Raw genomic sequence first — 12,461 nt, 5'->3', positions numbered from 1 at the left:
CAGTCTCAGAGAACTATAAAAGGTTGTCAGCCTGTTGTTTCTAAAATATTAATAATCTAAATGAGTCTATGAATCAATAAAGTATTGGCATACTCTGTAGTTGGTGTATAGATCACAAACTTTTATATCCTACACCTCTTTCTTCCCACGAAAGAGCTCTGTTTTAGAACCTACTCTCCGTTGTTATCTATCCCTTACTGTCTAATATTTGTCTAATGCTCGGACAGGATACGGGAGGATAGAGAGAGAGAGAGGAATGTTATTTTGGAATGAGTCTTAGCAATAGGCTACACACAGTGTAAATGTTGCACTGTTTAAATGATTTAGCATTTTAGAATTTGACCAATGTTACTAATTAAAACATTGAACATTTAAAAATAAAAACACTAGGCTACTTATCTATCATCTCCCACATACAATTTTAGTTAGTGCAGCAAATCAGTAAAAACAAAAGAAACATACCATTAATGACAAAATATAGCAGCATGAACGTCAGTCTGGCAAGCCTTCTCCATCCGAACAAATGGTTCATTCCTCTAAATCTTCAGCTGTTCAGTGGTGTGTGTTGTGAAGAACTGGAAAGATGTGATCTTGTCCTGGTACAGAGGAGAGATAGACTCAACCAGACCAGCAGCCCTCTGTGATGTATTCATTAAGACGATTCTGTTGCAAAACGTTTCTTAAAAAGAAGGAAACAGAACGGGGACGGACCTACCTGAATATATCCAATAGAAACTGCTGTTTTAGTTGAAACTGTTTGGACCAATGTTTACACCCCTGATCTCATCACCAGCCTGTCTCACCCTCTGGAGGTAGAGAGATAACATTACAACTCCATCTACAGTGGTGTAGTTGCAAACCCTGTCAGTAATCACATCATCAACATCACAACAACCTGTGGAGATGGAGGCTTAGGAGAAGAAGTATGCGTGAGAAATTGGATAATCCATTACTGCCATCAGCTTTGAGCTCATTACATTATAATACCCATCCCTCTTGAGATAAATAGAGCGGTTAGTAGACTTGTTATGTAGTGACAAACCACAGTGTAGGTTGTTAAAAACCTCTTAAGGATCCGCCCCTTTTTTTCAATTTTCGCCTAAAATGACATACCCAAATCTAACTGCCTGTATCTCAGGCCCTGAAGCAAGGATATGCATGTTCTTGGTACCATTTGAAAGGAAACACTTTGAAGGTTTTGGAAATGTGAAAGGAATGTAGGAGAAAATAACACAATAGATCTAGTAAAATATAATAAAAAGAAGGAAAAAAAAACATTATTTTGAATTTTTTTGTACCATCATCTTTGAAATGCAAGAGAAAGGCCATAATGTATTATTCCAGCCCAGGTGCAATTTAGATTTTGGCCACTAGATGGCAGCAGTGAAGGTGCAAAGTGTTAGACTGATCCAATGAACCATCGCATTTCTGTATCAAGACTGCCCTAATGTGCCTAATTTGTTTATTAATAACTTTTCATGTTCACAATTGTGCACTCTCCTCAAACAATAGCATGGTATTATTTCACTGTAATAGCTACTGTAAATTGGACAGTGCAGTTAGATTAACAAGAATTTAAGCTTTCTGCCAATATCAGATATGTCTATGTCTTGGGAAATGTTCATGTTAATTACAAACTCATGCTAATCGCGTTAGCCTACATTAGCTCAACCGTCCCGTGGAAGGGACACAGATTAAAGAGCACCTTCTTGTGGAGAAAAGAGAATTTCACTGTGAACTGTTTGCAGTTTGCATTATCTTGTATGGTAGCCTTCTGTGTGCTATTGTGTGAGGTATATATGTAACAGTACTCTTCTTGCATTGTGTACAATCAATCATTGACACGAACTCCACCTTGTAACACCAGTCATGGAGCTTTATTCTGATAGGAACAGCACAAAATTGCACATCATGCAATGCACGGCTCACCATCCAACTCTGCACTCACGCATGCTGGTTTGTTGCTTGTTCACTGGGCAATGTAGTTACCAAAATAATACAATTACAATATACAATATAATATCTTTAACAATGTATCTGATAGGAACAGCACAAAATTGCACGTCATGCAATGCACGGCTCACCATCCAACTCTGCACTCACGCACTGTACAAAATATACAAACCCCCCCACCAGACACAGTAAGTTGCTAGCTAGTATTAGGCTGGAATTCTCTACAACAAAATGCACAACAAATATTCAGCAGAAAACACTGCATCTTATGTGTGATGTTCGAATAACATTTACAAACAAATTGATATAAATTGTACATTTAAATCGTCACTTGGGAGTATAAAAATCACTTTTGATGTACAGTGCTTTGCAACCAACAACTTACCGTTGGTGAGAGAAAGTAGTTTGGTTGAAATGGAAAACCAATGGACTTGTAACACAATGCTGCTTGGAAGAGTCTTTGGAATCTCCCTGATTTAAGGCTGGGCTGCAGGTGACTGAACAAAGAAAACATCTGCCTCAGATTGTGGGAGGGTTGGGGGCCTGTGTGGGGTAACCAGAGATCTGTGAAAGCTAGAAGATTTTACTTGGAAGGGGTGGGTGGGATAAACAAGCTGCGTGGGGGGTTAAGGTTTGCCTTGGCAAAGAGCTCATCAACTGCTTTAACGTTTAAAATGAAAAATGTACCCCGTCCACAATCAGACATACAGTGCTGAATGTATCATCAATATCATATTTGCATATAACTTTACTGGTCTCTGACTCTCTCATTCCCTTCATGGTGTGTGTTGCAATACACTAAAAGTAGCATTGTGTATTATTGTTTAGCTGTAATATGACTTGACATACAGTAGAATAACTGTTGTAAAGAAAAGTAAATCCAACAATTTGTAATAATGTAGATATTTTTGCTTTCATGACACTGGAAAAAATATTTATTTTCAAAGTGTTATTCAGAAGGTTGTTGTGGTTGATCTCATGTGTTTACATTGAATAGGATATCAAGGTGTTTTGACACTTGAACAGGTTATTCTGGTGTATCTCTAGATCAGGGTTTTCCAAGCTTGGTCCTGGGCCCCCCCCCCCCCTTTGGGGCTGGTTTGTTTTTCCCCCTAGCACTACACAGCTGATTCAAATAATCAAAGCTTGATGATGAGTTGGTGATTTGAATCAGCTGTGTAGTGCTATGGCAAAAAACAAAACTTGCACCCAGGGGGAGGGGGCCCAGGACCGAGTTTGGCAGACCCTGCTCTTTATGACAGATTGATAAAGCCATCACCTGCTGCTTATCTATTGCTGCTTATCTATTGCACCATATTTTAAAACAGCTTATGAAATATGATGCATTAGATAGAAAGGAAAACTACCTGAACACCTGGGTATCAGGCCTGGGCATAATGTAGATACAATGAAAGTTACTGAGTGTTAATGTCCGTTAGAGAGAATGGTAAATGGTAGTTCATATGTCAAGACAAATAAATACAGTTCAAAAGAATATGCTATGAAAACTGCATATTTTCAATACTGTATTTGAAAGTTATTACACATGTTGCCTCAATCAGATCAGAGTACCATGTCTCTTTCTATGAGCATGGTGTGGTCCTGATAGAAATGTGCTGTATAGAACATACTGTACAGCCACCTCTTCTGTACACCACTCTGCAATAATCTTTGAATAAGGCCCTGATGTTAGTCTCAAAACAACACCCACAAACAGAGAGAGAGTGGGAGCCTTGTGGTTGCTTTAGCTCAAGTACAACTACACAAATACATGAATCAAAATGAACATGTCAACATACATGGATTCCATCAACCCCCACAACACTCTTATATTGTCTGTGTACGTGTGTTAGTGTGTGCATGTACGCTTCTCTATTGCCATCTCTGTCAGTGTGTGGTTATCGCTTATTTGTTCTCTCTGTTGTCAGTAGCCTATATGGGTCAGTCGCTGTCATTCTCATTATAGGGGAGATGTGGTACCTTCCTCTATCTCTGCACAGCTTCTCTCACGCAAGAGAGCTGACACCACAAACCATGCTCTCAGTCCCCTGCACCCACATTTAGCAGACACTCTCATAAAGAGTGACCTACAAGTCAGATCTGTGCTAGTAAGCTAGTCAAATTCAATTGTGGACAAAGTACCCAATTGTCATACTTGAGTAAAAGTAAATATACCTTAATAGGAAATGACTCAAGTAAAAGTGAAAGTCACCCAGTAAAAACTAATTGAGTAAAAGTCTAAAAGTATCTGGGTTTAAATATACTTAAGTATCAAAAGTAAATCTAATTGCAAACATTTACTTAATTATCATAAGTAAAAGTATAAATAATTTAAATTCCCTTTATTAAGCAAGCCAGATGGCACCATTTTCTTGTTTTTTTTATTCATGGATAGCCAGGGGCACACTCCAACTCTCAGACATCATTCAGAAACAAAACATTTGTGTTTAGTGAGTCTGCCAGATCAGAGGCAGTAAGGATGACCAGGGATGTTCTCTTGATAAGTGCGTGAATTGGACCATTTCTGTTCTGCTAAGCATTGGAAAACGAGTACTTTTTTGGGGTGTTAGGGAAAATGTATGGAGTAAAAAGTAAATACATTTAATTAGGAATGTAGTGAAGTAAAAGTAAAAGTTGTCAAGTACAGATACCCCCCAAAAAACTACTTAAGTAGGACTTTAAAGTATTTTTTTACTTAAATACTTTACAGCACTGGTCAAATGAAGGACTCCTGTGCCTAACCTTTAACCTAAGTTTAGTTTTAACTGAACAGAAAGGGAAATAACTTCTGTTGTTCTGTGGTCAGAGGCAATAGGACGGCTTCCAACTGTGACCTGTTATCAAAGTGTCCCTCTGTTAGTTCTCAGGGGAGCGTAGTCCTCCATATCCCATTGGTAGAGCGTAGCCCTTGCAACCCCAGCATAGTGGGATTGATTCCTGAGACCACCCGTTCATAAAAAATGGATGCACACATGACTGTAAGTCACTTTGTATAAAAGTGTCTGCTCAATTTCGTAAGTATTTTACAATGTATACTGAATAGACTTTCTAGCTGCATGCTGACGTTTTAACATTATATGGCCTCTCCTCTCACTTTCAGAGGAGAGAGATAGAAAAAGAGGAAAGAGAGACAGACACAATGAGAGTCAGAGAGAGAGAGGGGGGGTCAGTGCTTGAATCGTGTGGTAATAATGATTTGCCAGGCTTAGCCGGAACTGGAAAGTGTGGTTGCCATGCACAGACAGGAGGGTAAGAGATGTGTTTGAGATGTGTTCAAGGTTTTAAACTATCTTCTTTTTGCTGTGAAGTACACCAACACAAGCTCACCAATAGTATCTTAGTTGGATTAAATGCTCATAAAATCATTTTAAGATACAAGGGGTATGATGAATGATGTTTATTTCTCTTTATGGAGTAGCGTAGTAAGGGTCTCTGTCTCTAAGATAGACAGGATGTGGTGGAGCTGCAGAGTAACACAGATTATAGAATACGGGGGCTTGGAGAAATACACCATCTCTGACTGATATCATCACCCACACGGCCAAGGTGACGAGCACCAAAAACCTGTTCAAACTAGATTCATGAAAGTGTTAACATTTTGGGATTCAGAGTAGGGCTAATGCCAAATAAAGTAGTATTAATTGTATAGAGTTTGACATTTTGAGGATATGGTAAGTGCTTTATTTGTCTCTTCCCTATGGTGGAGTCTTAGCAAAGATTAGGGATGGCTGCTGTGTGAAACTACACTGAAAAGCAGAAAGTCTCAAAACAGCATGGTTGTGGAATGAAACCATGGAGAGTAGTGCTCCTAATCAAAAATCGAACATCAAATATCATTGGTAGCATACACATATTTTACGGATGTTTTTGCAGGTGCAGTGAAATGCTTGTTTCTAAGCTCCAACAGAGCAATTACTGTAGGTAGCATGGCGGTTTGGAGCATTGGGCCAGTAACCAAAAGGTAAAAATCTGTTGTTCTGCCCTTGAGCAAAGGAATTGACCATAATTGCTCCAGGGTCGCTGTCAATATTGGCTGATCCCTGGCCGTGACCCCCACTCTCTGAGGGTGTCTCAGGGGGAGTGGGATATGCATAAAATCACATTTCCATTTCACACCTCATACTTGTACAGGTTACCCACTTGTACATGCAGTGTAACATGACTGTAAAACTACCCCCTAATTATAACACTACACACAAATCCCAAAGATAAAAAGAAAGCAATTAAGAAATATCAGAACGAGCAATGTCAGAATATAAATACTGTATATTTATTATAGTTTTATCTATAAAGGATAACTTTTTTAATGTTTCACTATTTTTATTCGTATGAAATTCACTGAGGAGGACAGTCCTCCCCTCCTCCCTGAGGAGCCTCCACTGGGAGGTTGACCTGCAAGATATTGCACTTGCCTCTTCCATTGACAATAATTCTTCTTCTTCTTCGGGATTTGGTTGGTGGATCGAATCCAACTTTTAGTTGCAAACAGCACCACCGTACTGGTGTGTGAGGCCATTCCCCACCTACCTACATGAAATTATTGATACCGTTATTTAATACGAAACTACAACATTTGGAAAAAGGTAAAGGAAAATTGCCCTGACAACTATTAGCCCTCTCTAAAAAAAAACACCCCCATCCAATAGCCTGAGAGGATATAACACTACCCCTCAACCCCCCCTGCAGCTGTTCTGCAGTAAATCCTTGCAATCCCAAGTACTTCTCTGCCTCCACAAACTATATTTTCTGTGACTTTCGATCCATTTCTGCAGTATAATTGACAACCATGGCTATAAATGCTAAAAAGCCCACCTTACTGAAGCTCATGTTCTTCCCATCACTGTCTCTTGGTCTCTGCCTACTCACAGGAATCCTCTCATTATCCCTCATCCTGTACACATCAAATCAAATGTATTTATAAAGCCCTTCTTACATCAGCTGATATCTCAAAGTGCTGTACAGAAACCCAGCCTAAAACCCCAAACAGCAAGCAATGCAGGTGTAGAAGAAGCACATCGTCCTCTACCACTCTCTTCACTGCTTCGGCATAATTCATTTTCTGTACTACTCCAACCCTGGCAACCTCAATCTGCCTTTCTCTCACTGGACACCTCCGATCTTCCAGCCCCTTAAGCACCTCCACAATTAACACACACAGCTTTCTCCACCGATACCACACATTCCTTCTCATTGACAATCTTGGATTCTGGGAATGGGTGCTGTCCTCATTGAACATTCATTTGCCTGTTGGTTTTGATGTCCGTTCATCATGATCCATTACCCGTCATGGCACATCAAGCTTAATACTAATATCTAAATATACTTTTCTTTCTTCAAACATGCATACAACATTAAAAAGAAAGGAGGACCAAGGCACTCTTCATATAATTCATTATAATGCCCTTATTTGTATGGTATGTTCATTGGAAACAAAGATGACAAACTCTGACGTGGTTTGACTGCATGGCCTTCGTCAGGGAGAACAAAGATACGATAATACAGTGTCGTCTTTAGAACAGCGTTTTCCAATCAATCCTGATTTGAAGAGGGAGTGGTTACAGAACTCATTGGACGACACCAAGTAAGCAATACTATACACATTATAAAGTGAAATACTGTAGATATGTTTTCAAAGTGGTAATCAAGGCTAGAAGCATCGGACCCCCCCCCAAAAAAAAACATTAAATATGATGGGGCAAAGTGGTAAGAGTAGGAGAGCCACCTATTTTATAGTTTGCTAGACCACAGCAAACAAGGAGTCTCAACATGTTGAGGGCAATAATGAAATATGTCCACTAGATGACAGCAAAGGAACGCCTCACGATTACAGTAAAGGTGAGAAATCCTCATCTTCATTTAAATCAGGGAACTTACTGGTCACTAGTTTGTAAATCCAAAAGCTTTCCCTTTGGTTTAGCTGTTTAGGATGGTCCCCTTTTCTAATGGAGTCCGGAACATGATCCATACCCATAGCTCGTATGGAGGCAGGGTCGCCATAGTGGAAGGACTTGTAGTGCCTTGTCATGGGGTAGTCTTCGTTGCCTACTCGTATGGCATACTTGTGTTCCGCTAAGCGGAACAAGAATACCTTGTAAAACTACTCATGTCATTTGTAGATGACATGAGTAGTTTTACAGTTAATTAAACACTTAACTTGATAAACGGTTTTAGAAGCTGTGTCAACAAAGTACTTTTTCTGTGGTTGCACTGGTTGCATTTAAAAGAGCCCCTGGGTTTGTGGTCTAGCCAAGTCTTTTGAGAGTCACCAGGAAGGTAGCTGGGGACTAATTTGTAATTTAGGGTAGGACATTTCTTAAAGCTTATGACTGGTGTCCCTGTGAAGACTTTGCATAGTAGCATATCACTTTGGATGATGCAAACATTGTGTGAAAGAATCATGAAATCTGTATTTTTTTATTACCCACAATCGTCTAAAAACAAGATAAGAAATGCAAGGTAATTAAAACCAAAAACGTTAATGAGTTCAATCATAAAATGTTCTCTCTCTTTGGTTATATTCCTGAAAGAGTCTTACATTTTGAGCAACACATTAACATGGCCTTATTCTTACATTATTTTGGTAAAATGAAATGAACAAATCATTTAAATTACTTATATAAATGTTTTAAAATATATATTTTGGGGTATTTTGACAGTTATGAAATGACAGAGGGGAGAAACAGATTGAAGGGCAGGGTATTGAACCCCGATCTTCAGTGGGGAGAGGGTGAAGTGACTAAGCTGGATGTGTTACCGCTGTCCACTAGACCACAGGCTCTGCATGACTTGCATACATTTTTATTAAGTATACGTTTTGTTTTTATTATTTAATTTCAATTCACCCCAGAATCATTTCTTACAGTGTGGCTATGTTGTTGAGGGTAAAATTCCAACACAATGTACCATCTTACTGCCCCTCCTGTTTCCAATCTGTTTAAATAAAGCATAGAAAAAATAAAGGTGGAATTCCACAAAAAATATTCTCAATAAGCCCTTATTATCAAATAATAATAATATAATATAATATATACCATTTTATAAAATAATATAAACCATTTTCATTTCTAAACCATTGGTTGTATGAGAAACAGATAATTTATGTTTTGATGCTACCTTTTCCATAAACGGAAATCTCTACAAGTGTTTTCACAACACTCTTAAAAACACAAATATTTAGGTTGAGTGTTTCAGAGCACTTAATTGCTGTGTATTAAAACACTTACATTTGGTTTACATACAACCACGAGATCTCAACTTATTGCCTGCCCTACTGAACAGCACCCGCTTTCACAGGAAGGCCAAGAAGATCATCAAGGCGCTCAATCACCCAAGCCACGGCATGTTCACCCTGCTACCATCTAGAAGATTGAGACAGTATAGGTGCATCAAAGCTGTGACCGAGAGACCGAAAAACAGCTTCTGTCTCCAGGCCATCAGACTATTACATAGTCACCACTAGCTGGCCTCCACCCTGAACTTAGTCACTGTTACTAGCCGGCTACCACCCGGTAATCAATCAATCAATCAATCAAATGTATTTATAAAGCCCTTTTTAGATCAGCAGATGTTGCGGTGCTATACAGAAACCCAGCCTAAAACTCCAAACAGTAAACAATGCAGATGAAGAAGCACGGTGGCTTGGAAATACTTACCAGAAGAAACCTATAGAGGAAGAAACCTAGAGAGGAACCAGGCTCTGGGGGGTGGCCAGTCTTCTTCTGGCTGTGCCTGGTGGAGATTATAAGAGTACATGGCCATTAAGGCCAGATTGTTCTTCAGGATGTTCAAACGTTCATAGATGACCAGCAGGGTCAAATAATTCCAGTGGTTGTAGAGGGTGCAACAGGTCAGTACCTCAGGAGCATTCAGAGGTTGAGACAGAAGGTGCGGTAGAGAGAGAGAAAGTCGAAAACAGCAGGTCCGGGATGCAGGCAAAACAGTTGAAACTGGAGCAGTAGCACAACCAGGTGGACTGGGGACAGCCAAAGTTCATCAGGCTAGGTAGCCCTTAGGCATGGTCCTAGGGCTCAGGTCCTCCGGGAGGGGAGGGAGAGAGGGAGAGAGAATTAGATTGAGCATTCTTAAATTCACACAGGACACTGGATAAAACAGGAGAATTACACCAGATATAACAGACTGACCCTAGCCTCCCGGCACATAGACTACTACAGCATAGATACTGGAGGCTGAGACAGGGGTAGGTCGGGGACACTGTGGCCCCGTCAGACGATACCCCCGGACAGGGCCAACCAGGCAGGATACAACCCCAATATTAAATAATCAATACTGTGTTGCACCTTTAACCAATAGCCTAACAAATGAACAACTCTTACAAATAAAGTACAAAGACTTAACTTTTGACTGTCTTTAAGACATCCTCTATATCAAATTTCAGCTTGACCGCCCAGCCAAACCGAGCCTTACTTTGGTGTACATTTATACATGATATTATCCAAGAATATAAATAATAATAATTGAAATTACCATTATTCCCAGATCCCAGACTGTAGCTTTAAGCTTAAGCAGCTGTCATGTAGCTACTGTAGGTCTACCCATCAATTCAAGAAGGAACTTAGTATCATTCACTGAATATACTGCAAAATTCACCTGAGCTCCGTAGACTGGTCTTCCCTGGCTGTCTGACCCTGCTGTGAATCTTCCCACTTCTAGAAGGTAGGCTATAGAAATAGCTCAAGAGAAAGTCTCTCCAACTCTGCTCTCTTCATACTACATCTAGCATATTGCCTAATATCAGGGGCTCAACTTTGGTTTTAGAAGTGGGGGGGACATTAAGTCGGATGAACACTCGAAACAGCCTACCCGACCGCTCGGAGGCATCCGCATGGCCCTAAAACACGCCGTCACCTCATTTTATATCACATGAAAAAACTGGGGGGGGGGGGCAGTCAAAAATGCAATTACAGAATGTGGGGTGTACTCTTGATTTGATGTAGCTAACGTTAAGTAACTATTCATTGTTGAAGACTTTTATAACGCTACCAAGATAGAAAAGCAAGTTACAAATATATAGTTTAATGTTATACATTTTCTAGAAATTAGATATTAAAAAATTTGTAGTGGGCATTAACTGTTTGGTGTTAGCTAAAGTAATGTTACTGTTTGTAGGTAGTTAAGACACAGAACATGCAAGAAACGAGCTATCGTTAGTCAGCAAGTTAACAGTTGTCATTAGTTTTCTAATCAATACTGGAGACTATTGATAAAATATAATTGAGTGAGGTTATTATTAACTATAGCTAACCCATTACTCTTCTCTTAATACACTATATAATTTCACATGGGCAAGAAGAGAGAAATAGTTGCCAGCGCTATCTACAGCATATTATGTATTTCTCAGCAAAATGGCAATTCGCTTGCTAACGTTAGCTAGCTACTGTAGAGCAATAAATCTGATTCTGCATGTGCCAGAAAAATAGCAAACAGTAGCTAGCTAGTTTAGCTACCTAATCATTCAGGTCCGCACATCTGAGAAAGCACAGGACTTATTTGTTTACTCGAGAAGCTAGAAACAGCTAGAACATGGATGAGCACAGATGAACAGTGTTTGCATGAATTAATGTACTCTCTACGGTACTGCATTGTTACACCTCAAAAGAGCTAGAACCAGGTGTTGGAATCAAAATTATCGTTTTGTTTTGAGCCAGAAAACACCAGGAAATCAGCTCCAAGTGATTTTTAATTAAGAAATCTGTTCAAGTATTCCCAAGCGTAATAGAGGTACCTGATCGTCTACAAATGTAAGCCAGCTTTGAATTATTATACACTGCTCAAAAAATAAAGGGAACACTAAAATAACACATCCTAGATCTGAATGAATGAAATAATATTATTAAATACTTTTTTCTTTACATAGTTGAATGTGCTGACAACAAAATCACACCAAAATAATCAATGGAAATCCAATTTATCAACCCATGGAGGTCTGGATTTGGAGTCACACTCAAAATTAAAGTGGAAAACCACACTACAGGCTGATCCAACTTTGATGTAATGTCCTTAAAACAAGTCAAAATGAGGCTCAGTAGTGTGTGTGGCCTCCACGTGCCTGTATGACCTCCCTACAACGCCTGGGCATGCTCCTGATGAGGTGGTGGATGGTCTCCTGAGGGATCTCCTCCCAGACCTGGACTAAAGCATCCGCCATCTCCTGGACAGTCTGTGGTGCAACGTGGCATTGGTGGATGGAAAGAGACATGATGTCCTAGATGTGCTCAATTGGATTCAGGTCTGGGGAACGGGCGGGCCAGTCCATAGCATCAATGCCTTCCTCTTGCAGGAACTGCTGACACACTCCAGCCACATGAGGTCTAGCATTGTCTTGCATTACGAAGAACCCAGGGCCAACCACACCAGCATATGGTCTCACAAGGGGTCTGAGGATCTCATCTCGGTACCTAATGGCAGTCAGGCTACCTCTGGTGAGCACATGGAGGGCTGTGCGGCCCCCCAAAGAAATGCCACCCCACACCATGACTGACCCACCGCCA

General features: G+C 40.0%; 1 protein-coding gene across 8 annotated transcripts in view; it reads right to left on the bottom strand.

The window, feature by feature from the left end:
• Positions 1-12,461, bottom strand: part of LOC106602779 (SLAM family member 5) — a 42,163-nt gene that overhangs the window by 13,354 nt on the left and 16,348 nt on the right. Inside the window, exon 2 of one of the 8 annotated variants that reach the window (XM_082974341.1) lies at positions 463-590. In XM_082974341.1, the coding sequence (XP_082830467.1) occupies positions 463-532 (70 nt within the window). In that variant the 5' untranslated portion in view covers positions 533-590. Of the gene's footprint in view, positions 1-462; positions 774-12,461 lie in introns of those variants that run through there. The other 7 variants (XM_014195637.3, XM_014195642.3, XM_045716754.2 and 4 more) reach the window with 7 other exon arrangements.

The sequence above is a fragment of the Salmo salar genome, chromosome 04 (genome assembly GCF_965601325.2).
Source record: "Salmo salar chromosome 04, fSalSal1, whole genome shotgun sequence".
Lineage (NCBI taxonomy): Eukaryota > Metazoa > Chordata > Actinopteri > Salmoniformes > Salmonidae > Salmo > Salmo salar.
This window is presented reverse-complemented; position numbering and strand designations above follow the sequence as displayed.